The following is a 24,844-nucleotide window of genomic DNA, read 5'->3' on the forward strand; positions in this document are numbered from 1 at the left end:
TTTTGGGTTAGTTATGCAAATATGGGAGAAACATTGATGTTTGTATTGCAATTAAATTGATTATATGAGATTGCTTGTTAGTTCTTCATGATAGGATTAGCTACCCTTGACTTAGGAGCTTGATAGCATGATATGCCTAATTTGACATGGAAGTGTAAATTGAGTATGTCATTACTTATTGTAATTTGATTATGTATCATCTATTGCTAGACTAATGAGGAATCTAAGTTTAGTAGTGTGAGTTGTTTTCTTATTGCATGAGGTTGATTTTACTTATAGTCCTTGCTATAGCTTGTCTATTTTACTCCCCGTTTGCCTAATTGCCTTGGTTGAGTGGATCCCATTCCCTAGTGTCTTTAATCCATTGATTTAGAACCATAGTTTGTTTGTCTACTTGACGAAACCCAATTCACCATTGACTTCGAATTAGCTTAAGTGTTAAGATCTTTAGCAACCATATCCCGTTCCTTGTGGACCGAACTCTTACTTGTCATTATGCTTGGTTTGTAAGGTGTTTGTTAATAAATGTGTTTGATTGAGTGTGGAATGAGCGACCGTTCTAACGCCCATCAGGCGGATACTGATACTTTCATTCCGCATGCCCAAACAATGATTGATGATCATCATCCAGCCATCTTTATTTTTCCTTGAAACAAAAGCTGATTCTTCTCGAGCAGAATATGTTACCAGGCAACTACATTTTGATCACCACAGAGCTATTGCTGCGGAAGGGGCTCGAGGTGGTATTTGGGTTCTCTGGAAGGATCCTGTTGATTTACTAGAATATTCATAAGGGGATTTCAGATACTTTCATGCTTTGTTCAAGTTCTCCCCTCTTCAGAAGGAGTTTTTAGTGATAGGTATGCATGCTCCTAGCTCAACTACAGTTAGACATTCGATCTATGTGGCGTCATTTATCAAATGATTTATAACCTACTACTTCTTCATGGCTTTTGGTAGGTGATATTAAGGAAATTACTTCTCCTTATGAAAAATGGGCGGAAGGAATTTCAGGAGTGGGCAATCCTCTGAATACTCATCTTTTATGGATCGTGCTGGACTGATGGATCTTGGTTTTCAAGGAAACTAGTTTACATGGACTAACTCCCAGGTAGGTCTTAATGTCATTAGACAGCGTTTGGACAAGGCTGTGGCTAACTCAGCTTGGTTGGAGCAATGTTCTCATACCTAGGTATCTCATTTGACTCGTGTCAAATCTTATCACTGTCCCAAGCTCATTATTTCAATTGATGAAGATTTAACTAGGAAGAATTACCCTCGTAGATGCAAAAAAGCTTGGCTTCTGCATCCTAATTTTAATGACTATTTTTGTGTCAAACTGAATTCCAAATGCTGAGGGGCAGGCAAAATAAGTTTTTGAATACTATATAGGTGGTTGGAATACTAATATTTTTGGAAACCTGGAGAAACAAAAGAAGCATATCTTGCGTAGGTTAGACGGAACACAACTTTCTTTGTCTAGGTATCATTCTATCTTTTTGTCTGATCTAGTACAAACTCTCTTTTCTGATCTGGAACGAATTTACTCCATTCAACGTGTTATATGGGCCCAAAAAGCTGGTTATGATTGGAGAAAGTTTGGGGATTACAACACCAAGTACTTCCACACAGTGGCAAAAATTAAAAAAAAAAAACAAGAGGAAAAATTATCATTTTACAGAATGATGGTGGGGTTTGGGAATCTGATCCTACTATTTTAAAAAGACATGGCTCATCACCTTGCTAATAATGGTGCCAAAATGTATGAAAGCTACAAGCTGCATTACACTCCTCCACCAAGCTGCCTTGTGCTTTATGAACCAGAAAGATCCACAACCCCTATGGTTGACTAATCACCTTTGCTTCTGTTTCTCTAATGATGAACTTTATATGTGTACAAATGGCTACCTAACTGGTTTATTTAATCTCTTTAGTCCTTGTAGTCTGCTCAAGGTCATTAGTTTCTCTTTTGCTATGTCCATGCGTGGACTTGTCTGTTCTTATGTCAACAACAATCATGTTGAGCTTTGTTTCTTAAAGGTTTACAGTCCACTTTTGCAATTGTATAGGGACTGTCAACCTTACTTTAGCATGTTCGACTCTGGTATTTCTAGGCTTGATCCTAGAAGGGTTATTACTAATGAATAAATGATCTTTTTGTTGTGTAAAAAAAAATCATTGCTGAGAATGGAGTAACTATATTGAATCATAAATTCCACATTGCCATTACATTGAGTGAAAATTTGGTGGACATATGGGGTCTTGCACAGTTGGACCTAAATCAACTAACCGTGGTCAAAATAAAAAACGAACCAGGGGTTGGTAAACTAAACGTGAGCTTTTTTAACCAGGGTCTTCGACAACCTCCTATCCGAACAGAGTGATTGAAAGAAGTTTCAATGGCGGCCATTGCACTGGCATCCACATCAAGCTCACTTGCAAACACCACCTCCCTCCTCACTCGACTGTCTTTCCTCAGCTCTGTCCACCACCTTACTCTCACTCTCTCTCCTCCACCACCTTACTCTCACACTCTCTCTTCCGCTTCACATTTCGCTCAACTCTACCGCCAATGCGCGCGCAATTCGGGCGGTGACAAACATCGCCACCAAGAATGCGGCTACCGCGGAAAAGAAGCCACCTGCGCAGCCTCGCTACTCTAAGGCTGCCAGGAGGTACTTTAATGACACCTTCAGCGAAAAGCCCCAACGCCTTGCCAAGGTTCTTGCTGCTGCTGGAGGTTACTCTTCTTCTTTCCTTAATTCTTCATTTTCGTTTTCAATTCTCCATATTATGGTATTTTCCCCTTTTCGTATTACTCTCTACATTTTCAAAATTATTGATTTCTAGGTAATTAATATTTGGAGATGAAAAGATAGAGAGAAAGGAAGAAAGGGGTCCATACGAGGAGATTAATAGACATAGTTTTTTTATTTTATTTTTTTAAGCGTAGCAAATAAAAAACTCTGTCTATTATTTTGTTTTGTTTAAGCGTAGCATGTAATTTGAAATAAACGTTAGGTTGTGATTCTTGTGAATTTGTATTGCTTTGACGCAAATAAAATAGAGGTTTGAATCAAATAAATTAGAGGGTGTCATGTAATGTACAATTGGTAGATTATACACAAGGGTGTATGATGCACATTGTACACAAAGCCTATAATGTAACTTGTTTTTATTTAATGTGACTTATTTTTATGCCAGGAAATGAACAGACGTTTTCTTATGATAAACATTATAGAATTATACTTTCACATAAAAAATATTTCAAAATTAATGATCATTTTGTTGTACAATAATAATTTTCAAATGAAAATATTGTTATGATCTTTTACCCCATTGTTCATATGTATTATTCACTAATTCATCTGTATTATCCTTTTTGCCTGTAATGTATCATGTTTGATTTATCGGGACCATGATCAAACCTAATGATAATGGTTAAACACACTGAATAGGTGGATAAAACATGTGATTTAAGCTTTGAGTAGTGTTAAATTATTCAAGGTGGAACTTTCTCGTTTCATTGTATGGCTTTGATGGCAAAACATTTATAATCCGATTGATTATTCGTCTCCCTTTATGTTTTCATTGCCTTATTAAAAGATTTTGCACAGGGTAGATACTTAGGCTCCGTTTGTTGTGGAAGAAAACATTTTCAATGGAAAATGATTTTCCATGGAAAACATTTTCCGGAGGAAAATTGGAAATTAGAATTATTTTCCATTGTTTGTTTGTATGGAAAATTGTTTCCTTAAAAGTCGTTTTCCTTTGTTTGTTTGAAGAAACCTTACTTGAGAAAATAAAGGAAAATTGTTTTCCTTTGTTTTTGAAAGGAAAATGGTTTTCTTATGAATGGAAAATAGTTTTCCAATCAAATTTTCCTTTTATTTTGATTTTGCCAAACAAACAAGGGAAAATGGGATAATGATTTTCCTGGAAAACATTTTCCTATAAAACAAACGGAGCCTTAATGATGACTTTGTACAACTAGAACTACTAATTAGATAGTATGACACTGGAAGTCATCATTGAGCGAGGAAGAATGAAGGATGGGTCTACTACTTATTCTTACTTCACTAGTTAGTGTAATTACTTCCACTCTTGGTCATCGGTTTATACCAATATAGATAGTCCACTTAAGTTAGATAATTTTCTAGCATTTACCTTTAGAGGCTTAAACTATGTGCACCTAGTATACCTTATTATTTTTTAGACAAACCTTGAGATGCGTTTCATTGTTATATAATACTTGACTTATTAAGCAATTATTACGAAGGTCAGAGTTAGATGGTGCACAACTAGAAGCAATGGGTATATGATGCATCACTTGATCAAAACAATGCTTTAGCTAAAACAAATTGTAACATAGCCATGTGTAAAAATCAAGCTAGGTGTGTGCATTAGGTCTCTTATATGTTGACTTGGCCCTTGGGCCACGCGGAATACATTAATGTTAGGTATTGCCTTAGAAAGAAAGGTGTAGTATAATTTTTTTTATTGAACTGGAACTTTGTTAAGTTTTTATTTAAATTTTTTGGTTGATCGTTTAGATGAAGGGAGGGGAGTGCGATTCATTTAGATGGAAAGGTTGTTGTGAGTTTTTAGGTTTTTCGATACTTAGGATCCACTATCTTAAAAGATGGGGAATTGGATGGAGATGTTGATCGTTGGATCAAAGCTGGTTGGATGAAGTGAAAGGGAGCATCTGGACTAGCATCATGATGTGCCCCATAGACTAAATGGAAAATTCTACAGAACTGCTATTTGGCCAGCTTTGTTTTATGGGATAGAATGTTGGCAGTGAAGCATTGTCATGTTCCTAAGATTAATGTGACAGAAATGTGTATGCTACGTTGGATGTGTGGGCATACAAGAAAGGATAAAATAAGAAAGGTTATTTGAAAAAAGGTAGGGGTTGTACTTGTACCCATTTAGAATAAGATGAGGGAGAATCAATTAACATGATTTGGTCATGTGAGTCGTAAACCGTCAAAGCACAGGTGAGGAGGCCCAAAGAGTAGCAAGGGTAGAGGAAGGTGAGAGGTAGAGGAAGACCAAAGCAAACTTGATGAGGGTGGTTAAAAGCAACATGCAACTATTGGGACTTGGTAAAAATGTGGCTTCAAACAAAAGAAAAAATGAAGGGAGAAAGATTTATATTGACGATTTCTGCGATTCTCTATGTTGAAGCCTAGCCGACCCAAATTATTTTGGAATTAAGGCTTTGTTGTTGTTGTTTTGGTTGATAATCTAAGAAATCTTCCTCAATATTGTAACAATGTTATCTGAAAATGGAAGTAAAGAAGTGAGGTTCATTGTGTTTTTGAGTTTACCCAACACAATAGCATTTTTTTTTTGTAAATTTATTATTTTTTTCTTTTTTTTATTTGAAAGAACGGGTGGGTGGGTTGGGAGGAGATGGTGACATCAGAGAGCCAATCTTTCAGTTAAGGTTAAATGAATATTCAGAAATTGTTCTGCTGTCAATTCTAAGTCTCTCAACTTTCTCTTCTTAGTTGCATCAAGGAGGAGTAGTGAAGAACTCATTTTTCAGGGGAAGGTGACTGTAAATGGTTCAGTCTGTGAAACGCCTCAGGTTTGCTACTGATTCTGCTCACAGAATTCTATGTTTTATGCTTAATAAATTACTGTCTGATCATTTTGTCTTGTAAATTTGACTTGACTTCCCTCCATAAATATGTAACTTTAACTACCTAGTGTTGATGACTCGATTTACAGACAAAAGTTGATCCTGCCAAAGATATTATATATCTATGTCAAGGGAAGACGACTACCTAGAAAATTTCCACCAAAGGTTTATCTTGCTCTGAACAAGCCTAAAGGGTCGGATACTCACAAATGCTTTTTTCTGAGAAAGACGAAATTCTCTTTGTCAAGTCCTTTATGACTCCTTTTCAACTAAGAACACTGAAATGATTTCTCTATTGCAGGTACATCTGCTCTTTTGGAGAGAAAGAGTTTAAATCTGTTCTTTCTTTGTTTGATGATTTTCTGAAAAATTGGGTATGTTTTGCTTATTTTTATATAGCTCCATGAATATGTTTTTCTAAATTCTGTTTCTGAGAATTGTTGTGATTTGTATAATGTCTCTAATCAACAGTGGTATTTACATCTTTTTAGAACAAAAATTATCCTGGACAGCCAAAGCCTCGGATATTTACAGTTGGGCGCCTAGATGTTGCAACTACTGGACTAATTATTGTGACTATGGTAAATGCCATTTTTTGTAAAGATTTTAAATTGAATATATATTGAACATATCAATTGCTTCAATTATGCAGGTGAGTTTGCTCAAAGGGTTTCACATCCTTCGTCAAATTTAACAAAGGAGTAAGTAGTTCATTTACTAATATCAATATTCTCCAATACAAAGTAAATATTGTATTAAATTAGATTTCACTGCTACTAAGGCCAGATGAACTTGTAAACGTTAAGGTTAGAACTTAGAATTCACTACTCATTACTCATAAGTCCTGTAAGTTCCTTTTCTGTAATCTACTTGCACTAAGCAAAGCCTCTGATGATTCAATTTATTGTATAGTTCCTGCCAATTTCAGACTTGATTGTGCCTCCCCTCTCTCTCTCTCTCTCTTCTTTTTCTTATTTTTGTAAAAATGTCACTAGGTTTTTAAAAAAAAAATTTCGTCAAAAGAAAGTTAGATATCAAGAAATCAATTGCCAACTCCTCTATTATGTCCGGCTGTAAAACCTTTCGTTTGGGTTATCATACCGATTCGCCTTTTCCCCCTACATGACCATTGAAATATTCTATAGGGAGCTTGTTAATTTAAGGAACTTCATGCATTAACTCATCTGACTCCTTTTCAAGGCAGTAGAGCATGTAAGCTGGAAATTTACATTTATCTACTTCTCTACCAAGCTAAATGTAAAAGACATGGTTCCATCATTCTTTCTCTCTACTTCCACAATGTGGTCTTTGAACTCCTTAGCGATCAAGATGCCCACAAGTCCAACTATTTTCTTATCTTGCTTTACATGAATGCCAATTATTGCACTCATTGATTTTCCAAATTTTGGTGCGTACTCACTTGGTATTTGACTGCATTCTATTTATTATGCACACTTTTCAAGTATCTCCACCAACTCTGGAAATACTCTTAGTCTTTGTGTTTTTTAATTGATTGCAAATTTTTATCTTTGAGGTGTCCTTAATTACATTATTTTCCCCATCATTGGCTCCTACCCACATGGTCTTTTATTACTTCCTCAGTTTCTTTTTAATTTGCAACAATTACCAAAAATGGAAATTTCAAATTAATTGCAAGTTCTTTACTTTTTTTTACATTTCACTTGTTCCTATCTCTCTTCATCATAGGCCCACTTTCTCTAAAACACATCACTTGTCCTTGCATATTTTGTGTTTTCGATTCACCAGGGTTCATTGCTCATCATGAAGCTGCTGCTTTGGGCAGTGGTTTGTATAAAATCCATAAATGGATCTTGGTTTACATGTGTAGATGTATTGCCACAGTCAATGGTGAAGTTCATAAAAGACACTTGGTGGCCATTAACCAAGGAACAACCATTGATGGTGTTCACTGCATTCCTGAATACGCAGAACTACTTCCCCGACAGCCAGAAATTCCCAGAGCTCGCCTCCATATTGTGGTAAGCATCACAACATTGCTGTTAATTTAATAATTGCAGAAGTGGTTTGTGAGTTTTTGACCTCAGCTTGGTCTTTGTATTGGCCTAAATAAATGATTTAAGATTTACAAATCTTAACATGAGACATGTAACCACTGGTCCTCTTCGATGCTTTGGAGGTGTTCCATGTAACTAATTTTTTCCGTAGGGAATCATTTATTACTTTCCGATAAAATAAAGTTCTGTTGAAAATTGTTACCTCTGTATGGAATGTCAGTTTAATTGCTTCTCGAGGCCTCTTGATGTTAAAGATTTAGTGTTCTACTAACTTTTTTATTTTAGGAAAGATAAGTATTCATTAAGGAAAAAAAATAATTACAAAATCTTCTTTACATCAAATTACTAGACAAAACAAAACTATGATCAAAACATGCATAAATGTACCAAAAACCATTAGTCCTAATGTCTACAAAATCATTTCCTATTCCCCTTGACACCTTCTAGGAAGGGTTCAAAGGGAAGGGCAATCATTTGCTACATTAGGAAGAGAAAAAGACAAAAAAAACTAATAAGCTATATCGACGATTTATATCTCTCACCACTCAAGTTCAACTGAAGTATCTCTGATATCTCTCTGAGATTGTTGTTGCCTTGTTGGTTACGCTAATACTGAAATATCGTTTGAATTATCTGTGCATAAATATAAGATCTGTTGACGTGCATGTAATATCCTCATCTCATAGCCTCATGTACTGTTTGCAACTGCACACTGCCCTGACGATGATTTATATCTAAATTTAATACTCTACTAGTCCCAGATAACATATCTTTTGTATCCTCCTATCTTTTGTATTTCGCATAACAAAACTAAATTCACTCGGGTTAGGATCCCAGTTCCTTGCAATCTTCTGCAACATCTGCACATCTTTTTAGCCCGATCATGTAAAGAAGCCCAAAAACCTACTTCCTTCTCAGCTGATCTAATGGATTCAACTGTGGTTCCTTTATAGTGGGACGTTCCCTTTTTTGCTTTCTCCTTCCAATCATCAACCATTTGTTGAGTGAATTTGTAGTCATCAAAATCAACTTGTGCAAACTGGTTGAAATAAAGTTGCTCTCTGTCCACAAAGATTATGATCTTTTTATGCAAAATGAAAAAGATGAAAGAACAATCGTCAATGGAAACCATTGAGATACACAGATAAAAAAATTGAGGGTTTTAGAATTCACCTCCAATGAGGTGATGAAGCTTTTTATTTCTGAAGTACTTGCAAACTTCATAGCAAATTTCTACATCATATCAAACCCCAAGTGTCATCTACTTTTATAAAAAATTAAATGTCACCATGTAATATATTACTTAGATTTTCACGAAAATTAACTAATGTCAATTAAAAAGTGTATATATGTTGTTTTGATATAAATCTAGTAGATAATATTCAATTTGTTGCATGAAACAAATTATATTTATTAATTAACAAATTACGAATAAACCAATAATTGACGAAATAGGTAAGAAGTTCGTATCTATACCTAGATTACTCTAATATCACACGTATTATAAGATCACAGGGTAGTTAATATAATTGATCATGAATCAATAATATTATTATTTGACCACAATCCTACTAAGTAGTAACATAATAGCATATCACATTATTTTAGTATGCCACAAATCATAGTTAATATGGTGTCACACTAATTCTTTATACAAGCATGTCCCATTATTTTAGTATTACACATGCACACCTCAATTTGATATTAGGTTGACAGCAAAGCAATCCCTTCCCCGCTTCTAATGTCCAACACCTACCCCATTTAAAGTAAATTGAAAACTTCCCAAAACTCAATAGTACAACTCTTAGCTTTCTGCCATAGTTATTCATTTCAATTCTTGAAAATATTCAAGACATTTCATCTTCTACGCCTCATACAATTCCAAAAAATGAGTATAAATAATGCTTCTCTAGATTACTTACCTACACAAATTACTTCATTGTCAAACTCAGTTCTGATTTCAGAATAAAAAAAAATAAAATATACACAAACATAAGTTCAATGTCTTCAACTATTGACATCAATGAAGAAGGGGAGGGAAGCAGGCCCGTGAACTTATTAACAACTCTATTGTGGAAGTACACGACTGTTGTCCACAATAGTGTCAATGGTGGTGGAAACACAATTTGGAAATGCAATTTTTGCAACAAACAAGTAAAGAGGTCATATTCAAAGGTGAGGGGCCATCTGCTTCATATCAGAGGTAAAGGGGTTGGTGTTTGTGAGAAGGTTACCGATGACATTTTAAAAGAAATGAGACGTGAAGAGGAGGAAGTTGAATTGAGGAAGTTGACTACAAAAGAGGAGGCACGCAAAAAGTCAGATTATCTTTCCCTTCCTCCAAGTTCTGACTTGAAACAACCTAAGAAACGCAAAGGTATGCTCTTGAAAGAGCTTTTAAAGCAAAAGAAAGGGATGAACTTGATAAATTATGTGCTAGAATGTTATATTCAACTGCTCTTCCATTTAATTTTGCAAGAAATCCTTATTTTAGGAATTTTTGTACGCAATTAGCCAATAGCAATGTTGATTCCTAAGTCCCTCCCCCTTATGAACGACTTAGAACAACCATGCTTGTCCAGGAGAAAGCTCATCTTAGTAAATTGGTTGAACCTACAAAGAATAGTTGGGTAAAGAAGGGGGTTTCTATATGCTCGGATGGTTGGTCTGATGCAGTTAGTAGGCCTATAATAAACATTATGGGTGCTTCTGGTACATCTGCTTTGTTTATTGATTCTGTCGATGCATCTGGGAAGCCCAAAGATGCTTCTTATGTGGCAGAGGTGTTCTTAGAAGCCATTGAAGAAGTGGAAGCGCAGAATGTTGTCCAAATTGTTACTGATAATGGACCTAATTTCAAAGCTGTAGGTATGAATTTTTTGCCTTTTTTTTGTTTATTTTTATTGCAATTGTCTTTCCATTTTTCTGAGCACTCTATCGAGTAGAATTCACATTAGATAATTAGGCCTATAACAATATTTATTTGTTTTTGGTAGGTAACATTGTTGAGGAAAAATATCCTCATATTTTTTGGACTCCATGCATTGTACATTGTGTCAATTTGGCCTTTAAAAGCCTTTGTGAGCAATCTGATAATTCAGATCACTATGATCAGTGTATATGACTCTAGGATTTGTGCACATCTGTGCACAATAACATCTAGAAATTTATTACAACACATGATATGGTGAAGGCAATATTTAACAAGCACTCTGAGTTACAACTCTTGTTAGTGGCTGAAACAAGGTTTGCGAGCCATTATGTTGTTGGTGAGCGTATAAAAGTTGTGAAAGAAGCACTTGAACAGATGGTGATGGATCCAGAATTCAGGGCTTTAGCTAAATGAACAAAAAAATGGCTTTGATATAAAGGCAGGTGAGTGTAAAGAGAAGATTTTAAGTGATGATTGGTGGGACAGTATTGAATATTTTCTGAAATTTTCTCAACCTATTTATCAATTCCTTAGAATAGGAGATAAAGATGCCCTCGTCTTACACTTGGTTAATGACATGTAGGATTCAATGATTGAGAAAGTTAAGATTCTTGTGTATGAACATGAAGGGAAAGATATTCAATCTTGAATTTCTGATTTTTTCGATGCTATTCAGGGGGTATTAGTGAGTAGATGGAATAAGAGCAACACTCCTTTGCCCACTCTCTAGTTCCAAGGTATTATAGCACAAATTGGTTAAAGGGAAATACATCTGAGTTTCCAAGGGTTGCTCCAAATGAAGATGTAGAAGATTCTAATCTCTGACGCCTCTTTCCTAATCTAGATGACTTCAAGCATAAAAGACTTGAATATGGAGCATTTTCAAGTGAAGTATATCCTTTCAACAAAGCCCATGTAGTTTCTGCCAGAGATGAAGAACCAATTATATGGTGGGCAAATTATGGTTCTTCCCTACCTCATTTGCAGTCTCTAGCCTTTAAGCTATTGTCACAGCCTGCATCATCTTTTTGTTGTGAACGAAACTGGAGCCATTACGGCAACATCCACACATTAAAGAGAAACATATTGAAATCTGAAAGGGCAAGGGATTTAGTTTATTGCCATAATATCCTTTGTCAACTATCAAGGAAGGAGGAAAGTTACAAATCTGGCCCAAGTCGTTACTGGGATGTTGGTAAAATATTTATATACTAATTATTTTATATCTTTTTATGCATTTCTTTTTAGATTATTAATCTTATGATACTTATCATTTGATCTTTGATTAGGTGGAGATAATTTTGATGTGGTTGTGAATATTTGTGAGATAGCTGACCTATCAATCAACGAACCAGAGTTCGAAAGAGCTATTTTCAATATTGGAGGAGAAGATGAATGATTTAATGAAGATAAGAGAATGTTGGATTTTTGTTATTTCTTTTAGGCTACCTCTTGAAGAACCAAATCAGAGGATGTTATTTTGTAATGGTTTTTTTATTTTTTTTATTTTTTTATTTGTTATTTCCAAACAATATGATCTTATGTTTAAGCACTTAAGTAGTTTTTAATATTTTTTTTAAAATTTCATCTAAATAAAATTTTTAGTTTTATGACTTTTATCTATATTTTATTTAAGTGTTGGATAAAATTTTTTAGACACTTTATAAAGTAGCCGTATCCTAAATATTAGTTAAGACACTCCTTTGAGCGTGTCGAAGTGTCGACCAAAATTTAGAACTAAGGTGTCGGACACTCCGACACATTGTCAGACACGACACTTAGAGACAAGTCCGAGTAATGGCATCATTTGTTGTGCAATATCAAGAACCACAGATGAAATTTTTTCAACTATGTTGTACATATTCAGAGTATCCACCAAAACCTGAGCAAGCATGTTGGCAGTATGTGGGCAAGGAACATAAACAAACCTAGGCATAAAAATAATTACGCACAATCAATTTATTATGAAACAAAACAAATCAATACACAAATATAAACAACAAGACAACTATTATGAAAAATGCAATAGTTTATCCTTAACTCTTATAAAAGTCCCGAAGCAACTTACTATTGCACCAAAGTTGCTTCCAATTTTACTGTTCCTTAGGAACAGAGAAATGGCGCCTTTGCCCTTTGTCTCCCTTGCTGGAGCACCAAAATTCCAGGGGTAGGATTGTCCTTTCACGTTTTTTCCTTGCTTGGTGTACATTTGTCAGCTGATGTTGGCCACGTATACAACTATGCTTCCTGGGAACCTTATTTCTTTCTTTATTGATGTAATAATCTTTGATGTAATTAGCCAATTAATTTGTTAATTGCGTTTTCTTCACTTCCAGAGCATAGTTCAATGGAGATTTTTCGTGTAATCTGGGTTGCTGCTGCTTTATATATGGTGCTTATGGGTTATTATAAGGTGCGTTTTCTTTTTTTTCCCCTGAAATTTAGTTATCTTTGATTTATGGTTGGCTGTGTTAATTTGCTATTTACCTTGGGATTTCATTTTGTATGTTTTATGTTAGTGGCGGAGGTTATGGTATTGTTAGATAATTAGGTGATTATTTATTGTGATTGGAAAATTTGTTTGGGCTATTTCTTCTTGAATTGTTATTTTAGTAGCAAAGGATATGGTCTGGTTAGCTAATTAAGTGATTAATTATTGCAATTGGAAAATTGGTGTAGGTTAGATACTGTTAATCTACAGTGTTTGCACAAGGAATGATGTGGTGCAGCTGTTTGAGTTGTACTACAAAATTGCTAGAATATTTATTGTATTTAAATATACTAAGTATAGAAGATATTTGAATTTCGAGGCTTAAAATACTTTTGTGATGTACTTCTTTGTTTTATTAAAATATGTATAGGTGTGTACTTCGGTTTATTTTTTTGCCTTTTATACCAGCACATATTTCTCTTATTTCTTGTATGTATTTCTTTGTTCTTCTTCATATGCCGTGTGAGAAAATGTTGGTGCTATGAAACTTTGACTGAGGCTATTTTCTTTTGGCTAATTTTGATGAGAACACTGCAGGATAATGGATCATATTTTACTGAAACTTAGTTATATAAACAGATTTGCATATTGACATAGTGATTCTTGGATTATAAGAGTACTTGAATTTCTGGACTATAAAGGAACGAAAATGAGCTGGAAATATGAACTACAAGTTTTAGTTTAGTTGTTAGTTTATGTACTTATGCTAATATTGTTGTATTTCTGGAGATTTGGCTTAAATGTTGTTGCTTATGTTGCTTTTTTTTTGTGTGTTATGTGTTTCCTTTTTCCTTTTTGCCCCCCTCTTCTTGGTGAAATAAAACAGAACGATAGGAAACTTCATCTTGGGCTAGCTGTGGTGGTGAATCAGCGCAATACTACTATCAGTAAGTTTGTGTGGTGAATTTGGACTGGAATGTTTCGAGTGTATGTGGTTTCTTAGCTGGATTGCTGTTAGATCTTGTAATTTGCTAGGTGTGTTTGATTAGTTGGTGCTTGTGTTGCTTTAATTAAGATGCTATTTTTTGCCGGTTACAGGTTATGGCCATTCATCCGAACAAAATTACCATTCCATTTCGACCTTTATTAGGTCAGGTGGTTGAATGTTTGAATTTCCCTGAACCATTGTATGGTTACGTAGATAAGGATAGGAACAACGCTTTTGTTCGTGTTAAGACTGAATGTGGCAGATCTGAATTTGTATTCTTTGGTGGGGAGGCTAATACAATTCAGGAGTCAAAGGAAAGGGCAGCTCAAAAAGCTGTACAGAAAATGATCAGCCACTATGGAGTACGAGTGAATGATTTTACTGTTGATAGAGCAAGAATGTATCAGTTGTGTAGTAAACTTTATAAGCATAAGATTGTTGAATTATGTCGTGAGAAAGGGCTAGAGATGCCTACAACTGAAGGCAATTTAGGAAAGAGAGCAACCGAGGATGTTGTCCATGTGACGATGAATTATGTTGGCTTTTTAGGTGCTGTTGTTACAAAAACGGGAGCAGAGGTAAGTTCATTAGAGACTATTTGGGCTGAAGGTTTGGGTTTTGTGTCTTGGCTAACTGTGTCTTGCCCCCACAATGGAACCGGTATGGAGTGCATTTATAGTGATCCTTGTGCTGAAGTAGCAACTGCAAGGCAAAAGGCCGCTAAAAGAGCTATCCATTACTTGGTCACCCAGTATAACCTAGAGGTTATAGATGCTAATTATGGCCTTGCTTCAGAGAAGGGTGCTGCTTGTTCTGATTTAAAGACTAAGTTTTACCATTTCAAGGAACGATTAGCTGCTAGAAGTGACCGCTTTCCTGAAGGAGACTGTGTGACTCCGACATCTGAAAGGTTTCAGATTCCTAAGCCTATTGTGCCACCCTCTGCTCCAATGAAGCGCCGCTCAAGTGCAGCAATGGACACCGCATCTTCTTCTGCTGTCAAAGTTACAGAACCTTTGGTTTCTGGCATTCCTGAACTAGAGACTGTTTGGAAGCGCGCTAAGTTTGCTTAGGTTACTTAGTGTTATAGTTAATAAGTAGCATGGCACGATGTTTGCCTCATTATCAGTGTTTATGTTTAGTGTGCACTAGGTCTATTATATGAGCTTATGTTCTACTTTTGGCGTTTAGATTTAGTGCTTCTTTTGAGTATGTTGAAACCGCATGAAAGAAATCGTATGTATGATAAGGCTTGAATATAATGTAATGTACTTTCTAAATGAATGAAAGCACCTTTTAATTGCCCTATTTAAGTTCACATTGTTTTATGTTACTTATAAACATATTATTTCTCCTTTGCCTATTGTCTCTGAAATAGTCATAGAAACAAATTTTTCTTTCTTTAAAGCTTAGTGAAATGTCGAACACTAAGTTAGCTGCAAAAAGTAATACTGGGTTGTTGGTTGTGGTTTTATGCAGAAATAAAAGAACAAAAAACGCAGACTTTGTTGCTACCATATATATAAGATCTAGAGGTGGTTTCAGCTGTGGCAGTGTGAGATGGGTGCATTTGTGTGATCGCGAGTTAGATAGTGTCGTTGGTCTACTAACCCTAATCAAATTAGAAATTTATAAAACCTAAACTACCCTAATACGAGTATAGGGGTAAGTAAAGGGTCGAACCCAAAAGGACTAAGTGTATCAATTTGTGCTAATTAGACTACTAGGGAAAACTTGTGAGATAGAGAGAGGTTCAACTAAACACAACTAAGGACAAATAATTAAAACTAGGGAAAGTGGAATCCTATTACATCAATACATTCAATAACATCAAACAATTAGATGAAAATTACCTCGATTAGGAACAATCAACACATTTAACTCACTCTCGCACAATTAAACATGTTAATTATCCTACTAAACTAATTCACTCTCGTGCAACTAGCCTAGCAAAGGTATGGAAGATTTTAGAGCTCTCAACCAACTCACTCTCGCACAATCGATTGAAAACACAATTAAGAACATAGAATCAATTAGCTAGAAAGATTCTAATCCATTTAAGCATCATCCATACACAATAATCAAGAAACAATTTCATACTAATCACCATCAATCATTCAATTTATTAACATAACCTTCATCCAATTCCCTAGAATACCTAAGCTAACATGATAAACAAAAACATGGAAAACAAGGTAAAATAATAATAAAAGCAAGAATCAAACAACTAAACTAATTAATCTACTCAAATAAACAAATAAATATGCAAAAATAATAATAAATGAAAGCAATAAAGGTGAGAGAAAGTTAGAAAGACTCATTGAATTAATGAGAAGAAAAATCCACAAATTGTATCTTCAACCTCTCAAAACTCCATGAAAAATCCAAGCTTTCCCTCTCTAAACTACTCCTAAACTAGAGAGAGAAAATCCTCATCTAACCCTAAGAGAGAGAAAATAAAATAGCTAAAAACTACTCTAATCTTTTTTTTTTTTGAAGGGGGGAGATTATATTCATTAATAAAAAGCCATACAACACTTACATAAGAGATCATAATCGAACAATACAAAGACAACCGAACCAATTACAAGTTCGAAATAAACGAAACTACAATTGCACGCGCAGAATGACTTTCTTAAGTACCCTTGGCTCATATAACGCTGTCCTATGCAGCCTCTTGCAAGGGGGTTTGGCAATATGATGTAATTTCTGATGAGAACCTTCATTGGCTCAGAATCCCATACTCCTCGACCTGAAATCAAAATTGGTGTCGTACACTTCACCATAGACAAGATCAACTCCGATTCAAACACGGATATCGGCATGGAAGCAAAACCCTTTAGCCCAAACCAACAGAAGATCAAACCGAAGCCCCATAGCCAAAAAACCCGGCTTAAATCCTGCACCAGAAGATCGGTACACCGATCTGCAAGCCCCATATCACTCCAACACACCACACAAACAGAAAAAATAATAAAACTAAAAAACACACAACGACTTCTAAAAGGAAAAACAGAACGAAAACTAAACCCTAAAACAAAAAACGAAACCCTAACATCCCACCCCGCTGCCAAACCGAGTCCCACCACCCACGCTCTGGGATTCACCGACCCAGCCCACGAAACGCCGGAAATAAACGCACGGACCACCGAGGCCCGCCTGAGAAGCCCGAACCCCACACGCCCCTGAGCCGCTGCAACGACAACCCTACACGAGGGACTTAGAACGGCCCTACACGAGGGACTCAGAGGGAGGAAACTCCCCCTCCCCGTTCTCGTAAACCACGTCGCGGCAACGGACAAAGGGGTGGGGCGAAGGCGCGGCGGGGAGGCGGTACAAAGAAACGACGGCAGGCCGGCCTCACAGTCGGAGAAGAACAACGGCGGCGGACGAAGAGGCGGTACGGCGCCAGATGAAAGGCTGAAAAAATGAAAAACCATAACGGAAAAAGAAATAAACAATCTAAAGGGGTAGATCGGAGGCTCGCCGACGCTGTGGCGTGGGCGGTGAGCCACACGCCCGCCGGTGAGCCTCATAGCCGGAGAAGAAGAAGAGGGGCGGCGGTTATGGGAGAGAGAGAGGATTTTTAGAGAGAGAATGTTAATAGTACATTAAAAAAAAAAAAAAAAAAAAAAAAAAAAAAAAAAAAAAAAAAAAAAAAAAACTACTCTAATCTAATCTAGGGTAGAATAAAATGTTGATTGGAAAGTTAAAAGAGAAATAACCCCAAAAGGGGTATTTATATACAAGGCCTAAAAAAAATAAAATAAAAATAAAATAAATAAAAGGAAAATTTCACATTTGCTACCAGGGAAAGCACCCTATTTCACATTTGCTACCCCTTTAATTTTTTATTTTATACTACTACCACACAAACACACTAACTGTTACAATCACTACCACTTAACGGAATCCGTTAGGATTTCCGTTAAGTTTATTAAAAAAAATAAAAATTAAATAAAAAAAATAAATTAAAAAATTAAAAAAAAATAAAAAAAAAAACAAAAAGTAAAAACCAGCCACCCAAAAACCCTTGCCCTCCCCGTCAGCCACCCTCCCCCCTCCCCCTGCCGGCGGTTAGCGCCCAAAGAGGCGGCGGCCGGCATCGGAATCAAACCCCTCCCCTTCCCCACCCAAAACCGACAACCCTAAACCCTATTTCCCTGCCCGAAACCACCCTAGACGTTTTTTAGGGTTTCGCTTAGGGTGGTTTTGGGTGGCAGGGAATTGCGATTTGTGGCTGATAAAGCACGCCGACGCGGCCGAAAAAGGGGACGGGGGACGAGGCCGTGGCTGGGATCGGGTTTTCGAGGGGAGGGGAGAGGGGCTGGGATCGAGGGGGTTTTCGAGGGGAGAGGGGCTGGGATCGAGGGGGTTTTCGAGGGGAGAGAGGGGGCCGAGATGGGGTTTTCGAGGGGGCTGGGAACGCGAAGCCGGCGCCGACAGGGTGGGTGGTTGGAGTCGCGGGGTCGGGGCTGCTGCGAGAACGGGGAAAGGGAAGGGGGGTTCGTTGTGGTGGCTGGTCGGCAGCAAGAAAGGGGCTCGCTGGTGGCTAGTTTGGTCGGAGTCACGGGAAGGGAGTCACGGATGGTTGGCTGGACGGTGAGTGGTGGTTGCGGTGACAACTGGTGGAGTGGTGGGTGAGAAGAAGTGGTGGGTGGGAAGGAGTGGTGGCTGGACGGTGGTTGGGTGGTGGCAACGAAAATAGTAACGGTATCTGTCAAGTGGTAGTGATTTTTAAAAAACTCTGATTTAGGTGGTAGTAGTATAAAATAAAAAATTAAAGGGGTAGCAAATGTGAAATAGGGTGCTTTCCCTGGTAGCAAATGTGAAATTTTCCTAAATAAAACTAATGAAACTAAATCCAAAAACAAAACTAAAATAAAAATGAAAATAAAAGAAAATGAAAATAGAAAACATAACCCCCAAAATTCCCACCAAACCCACGAAATACATCAGACCCCCAAATGTTTTTCTTCTTTTTCGTGGCTGCTCTCTTATCATCATCATCCAACAACCATCATCAACGCCATTCATACTCCATCATCAACCATCATCAGCAATCATCACTTAATCGCAACCGTTCAATCTCACTAAATGCCATGTGCGAAGCTCGTGAAATGGTTCGATCGAACCGAAAGTAGGTGCGGCCGAACTATGGGTTGGTTCGATCGAACCATGGGTGTGTTCGACCACTCCTCTAAAAATCAGAAAACATCAAATGATTCTGATTGTTTTCGCCCTTTTAATTCGACCGAACTTCTCAATGGGTTTGCTCGAACCCAATTGATTTGAATTGCTCTGAATTTTGGGCGCTGTTGTTCGATTTGTTGCTGAGAATTGGTGCGTTAATGGTGGCGCAATTTCTGCTGCTGTTGGTGTTGGAGTCGTGGTTTGGTGAGGTTGCTGCGGCTGGTGGTTGTTGATGGTGGTTCAGGGCGGTGGATGGAGATTGGTGTTGTTTGGTTTGGTTGTGTGAGGTTGGAGTTGGCGTTTGAGTTTGGTGGTTGATTATGGGTTCGTGGTGGTTGGTTGATTGGTGGTTTTGCGTGGCTGGTGAGAGTGGTGAAGGGGGCAGCAGTGGTGGAGTGCGTGAGGGAGTGAATTGTGGCTGGGCAGCCTTGCTGCTGGTGGTGTGTGGGGTGAGTTGCGAGGCTCAGGTGGTTTGGGTGGCTGAGTGGAGTTGTGAATTGGTGGTTGTTGTGGGTGCGGCAGCAGGGTGTTGTGTTTGTTGCTGAGTTGGGATGCAGGGGAAGGTGAGATGCGCTGCGCGTTGTGGTGTAGGTTAAGAAGATGGGTGGTGTAGGTTAGGCTGGCAGCAGTAATTAGGGAAGAGCAGCAGCTTGTGCATTTGCCTTGAACCTCGGACCTCGAACATCCAATGCAAACCACTTGACTTTGAAATCCGTGCTTCAACCCGAAAACATACCTACACAACCAAAAATACACATTGGAGAATCGGGACATAAAATAAGATAAATAAAATAGAAATAAATAAAAATGAAAATAAATAGAGGACGAAATAAAATAAAACCAAGACAAATAAAATAAATAAATAAAATAGAAAATAAGGGACATAAAACTAAACTAAAAAAAATAATTAAAACTACGCAAGCAAATAAAATAAAATAAAATACGAAAATAAACTAAAACTAATAAAATAAAGAGAATAAACTAAAACGCTCCAAAACTACTCAAAATAAATATAAAAGACGAGAATAATAAAATAATAGAAATAAAGGACAAAAAGGGTTAAATTATTGGAAAAATAAGCCGAGAAACGACTCGATAGATACCCTAAAAGTGACATAAAAGTCACTTATCATTGTGCAGTAAAATAATCTTTACAGAAAAAAAGTTTCTTATTTATTTTGAATATTGTGTTGTTGCATATTATCACCTTAATGAATAGCTGCTTTATTGCTGTTTTACAATGTTTATATAATAGCTGAGGCGCCTTATAATTTTAAGAGGCCATCAGCTCAAGGTCGACAGTCAAAACGAGCAATTAGTGTATCATTGCTGCAGAATTCCATCAGGTACTAGGTTATTATGATAACTATGATTATGCCAGATATAATTATGTTAAAAAACAAATCCACCTGTATTTTATGCTTTGTATAGTGAGGAAGAACAACCAAGACCTAGAAAGGCTAGAGCAAGGCCTTCGACATACATCACAGCTGGGAGTAAGCACTTTGTTTTGGTTTATAGCTATAAAGAGGATATATATGTGAATCTATTTAATAAGCTTTCTTCCTGTTTTATTTATGTTGCATTACAGAAAAACCTAAATGTACTAAAGCAACACCTTCATCTGCGCGGAGTTCAGAGCAGTTAGAGAAGGCACCGAAAAGTAAGCATTGCTGTAGTTTTGGTTTAAAGGGTTAGTGTATGTGTGCTGCTGTGTCGGAGAAATATTTGGCTGAATTTACTTAGTAGGTTTTGTTCTTGAATTATTTTTGGATATGACAGAAAGAAGCAAGGCTACTAAGGCAACTCCATCATGTGCGCAGAGTTCAGAGCAGTTAGAGAAGGCACCGAAAAGTAAGCATTGCTGTAGGTTCGGTTTAAAGGGTTAGTGTATGTGTGCTGCTGTGTGGGAGAAATATTTGGGTGAATTTACTAAGCAGGTTTTGTTTTTTAGTTGTTTTGGTATATGGCAGAAAGAAGCAAGGCTACCAAGGCAACTCCATCATCTGGACAGAGTTCAAAACAATTAAAGGATTTGGCTAAGGGTGAGATCATATTGTGATTACGATTTCCAAAGAAAATCTATATATGTTGCTGTATAGTATACTGTTTACTACTTTCTGTTCTGTTTTTACTTTATAATTTTACAGGGAAAAACAAGGCGTCAGTGTCTGCACCTGCACAAACTTCAAAGCAATTAAGAGATGCGGCTAAAAGTAAGTCCTTATTTATAGTTGCAGTTCATAGGATCAATGTATATATGCTGTTGTGTTATAGAATTTTACAAGGTATCTTTTGATAATGTTACAGAAACACCTGTGGCTGCTATAGGGAAGCCATTGCCTACACAGCCATTACAGTTAGCTCCGCCTACTTACTGTGCCAAATGTGGGGCTAAGAAATTCCAGTTTGAAACCTTGCATTTCTATTGTGGTGATGGAGATGTTAAGATAGTTGCTAATGAATATCCCCCGGAATTAGTAAGGCTTTTTACTTCAAAGGATGAAGATGCTGTGCATTTTAGAAAGTTTGCTAGATTGTACAATAATTTATTTGCTTTTAGTTCAATTGGTGGTAAAGTCGACAAAGAAACACATAAAGGAATATATGTCTTTAAATTACATGGTCAAATATATCATTCTGTACCAGATTTAATTCCAGATGAAAAAGGCCCACAATACTTGCAACTTTACTTCTATGATGGCCAAAATGAACTTAAACATCGGGCAGATTGTTTTCCTAAATTAAGACAAGATGTAATTGACATATTAATGCGAGTAACTAGAGATAATCCATATGCAAGATTTTTTCGTTCTTTAAAAGAAGTAACTGTCAATGAAAGTACTAACATCATAATAAATTCAAACACTGTACCAGATCAAAGAGTGTATAATGCTCCCACTTCAGATGAAGTTGCAGTTATTTGGCCTGATAGTGTTTCGTCGAGCCAGAGTTCATGGCCGCATATCCTTGTAACTGGAAAATCTACAGAAATTCACCGGATTGCACACTATTATGGGTGCTATGACCCTTTACAGTATCCTCTACTCTTTCCAAGAGGTGAATGTGGTTGGCATCAAGGTCTGAAAAAAGTTTCGCACGGTAGAGACAGACAATTGGCCACTGAACCTGATCCTATTCAGTCTTGTGCAGTACATACTCCAGCAGAGTTTCTGGATGTAGAAGCCGCCCGTGAGTTTGCACAAAGACTTTAATTTTTTATATTGCTTTTATAACATTGTTTCCTTTAAATAAGATATGTTCAGTTCATTCATTTGTCTTAATGCTTATTATAGGTGCTTCTGGAAGGCATACCAAGGCCGATAAGTACATCTCTGCAAGAGAGTACTATGCCTACATGATTCAAATCAGGATAGGAAACATGCTTCTAAGGGCAGGTCGTTCTTTCCTGCAGTACATTGTAGATATGTATATCAAAGTTGAAAATACAAGATTAGACTTTTTCCGGAGGAATCAGGATACAATAAGAGCTGATCTATATAAAGGGATTCTTGATACAGTCGAAAGTGGAGAAACAAATGCAGAAAATGTTGGACATAAGTTCATTTTGCCACCATCTTTCCCAGGAGGGCCTCGTGATATGAAAAGGAGATATTTGAATGTAATGGCACTTGTGCAGAAGTACGGGAAACCTGATCTCTTCGTTACTGTAACATGCAACGTAAATTGGCCAGAGATAAAAGCTGAACTATCGCCAGGTGAAGCTGCTCAGGATCGGCCAGATTTAGTTGCTAAAATATTTCGAGCAAAGTTGATTGCTCTCAGGAAAAAAATCAAGAAAGAAAAAATATTTGGCAAAGTAGCTGCTATGATTTATGTTGTGGAATTCCAGAATAGAGGGTTACCCCATGCTCATTTCTTGTTAATTCTACAGCCACAGTACAAGATGAAGTGTCCTGCTGATTATGATAAATTTGTTTGCGCAGAAATACCTTCTGTGAATCAACCCAAACTCCGTAAGATTGTGTTACAGCATATGATGCATGGACCATGTGGGGAATTAAATCCAGAATGCCCTCGTATGAGAAAGAAAGATAGTGTATCTTCTTGTAAAAATGGGTATCCAAAACAATTCACACCACAAACCACAACAAATAAGGATGGCTACCTATGCTATCGCAGGACGGATACTGGAGAACAAGTCAAGGTCAGGGGTGCTTACTTAGATAATCGATGGGTTGTGCCTTATAACCCTTATCTTTCTTCACTTTTTGACTGCCATTTAAATGTTGAGGTTTGTTCAACTATAAAAGCAGTAAAGTACTTGTACAAATATGTTTACAAGGGACATGATCGGGTGGCCTTTAATGTTTCAGCTGAAGATAGAAATTCTGAAGATGAGATTGCTCAGTATCAGTCAGGAAGATGGGTGTCACCATGTGAAGCAGCATGGAGAATTTTTGGATTTGACTTATTTGAAATATATCCACCAGTAATGCCTCTCTCAGTTCATATGCCAGAAATGAACACCGTGTGTGTGCGGCCACATGAAAGACTAGATGTGGGAATTGCAAGTGGTGTTTATGCAAAGACTCCTTTAACTGAGTTTTTCCGTTTGAATGCTGCTTCTGAGAATGGTTTGGGGTATTTTTATGGAGAATTTCCAGAGCACTATAGATGGGATGGTACTGCAAAAGCATGGTTCAGGCGGAAACGTAAAACAAAAATGGTAGGCCGTTTAACCTTTGTAGCTCCTTCTGAAGGTGAGCGCTTCTATTTGCGATTGCTGTTGCTAAATGTCAAGAGTCCTAGGTCATTTACAGACTTACGCACAGTTCGCGGGCATGTATGTGCAAGCTTCAAGGAGGCGTGCCTTAAAGCAGGTATCTTAGAAATGGATGATGCTGCAAACATTTGTTTAGCTGAAGCGATTGAAATTCAGCTGCCAGTAGCTTTACGCCGTTTATTTGCTACTGTGCTTATATTCTGTCAGCCAGAAAACCCTGAAGAACAATGGTGCAGATACTGTGCTGCATTGTCAAAAGATTTTGCAAAAAAAAACTCCTGGTACAGAAACCAAAATTAAAAAACTCACAGTTAGATCAATTGAGCAGCATCTAGAAGCTATGGGAAAGTCATTGGGTGAATGTGGTTTGGCTTCTTTAAGTGATAGCACTGATAGCATGATTGACAGAACAAAGGATATACAAGACGCATTAGATGCCCCAATTCCTCAGAGCTGTATTGACAGCCGCAGCCTCTTAAATGCAGCTCAAAAGGAAGCATTTACATCTATAATGGAGCATGTAATAAAAGGAAAACCAGGAGCATTTTTTGTAGATGGTCTAGGTGGAATGATAAGTGTTATTTATGTCGCTATTTTTAGGAGTTTTCTAGTTAGTTTTTCATAGTTTTTCTATCTTTTTACTTGGTTTTAATAACGTTTTACTACATTTGTCATGTTTATGTGTGAAATGTCGTTATTGCTCAATTTTGGCTTTTCTTGCATATTTTGGTGGCTTATGACATTAGATTAAACTTTATTGGTTTACTCTTATGTTTAGGAACACTTGGATAAGTTCATTGCTCAAGATTGAAGAAATATAAAACATAAAAGAACAAGTAATGAAGAAATGTGCACTTGATTTGC

General features: G+C 37.0%; 1 protein-coding gene across 1 annotated transcript; it reads left to right on the forward strand.

The window, feature by feature from the left end:
- Positions 1–15,457: 15,457 nt before the first annotated feature.
- LOC145610717 (uncharacterized) lies at positions 15,458–24,280 on the forward strand. Its single transcript, XM_081666018.1, has 9 exons — positions 15,458–15,641; positions 20,489–20,579; positions 20,665–20,729; positions 20,825–20,896; positions 21,016–21,087; positions 21,207–21,278; positions 21,384–21,449; positions 21,544–22,425; positions 22,530–24,280. Exons 1-9 carry the CDS (start codon positions 15,458–15,460, stop codon positions 24,278–24,280), a joined length of 3,255 nt encoding a protein of 1,084 aa, XP_081522144.1.
- Positions 24,281–24,844: the final 564 nt, after the last annotated feature.

This window comes from Chenopodium album, chromosome 24 (genome assembly GCF_948465745.1).
Source record: "Chenopodium album chromosome 24, dcCheAlbu1.1, whole genome shotgun sequence".
In the NCBI taxonomy this organism is placed as follows: Eukaryota; Viridiplantae; Streptophyta; class Magnoliopsida; order Caryophyllales; family Amaranthaceae; genus Chenopodium; species Chenopodium album.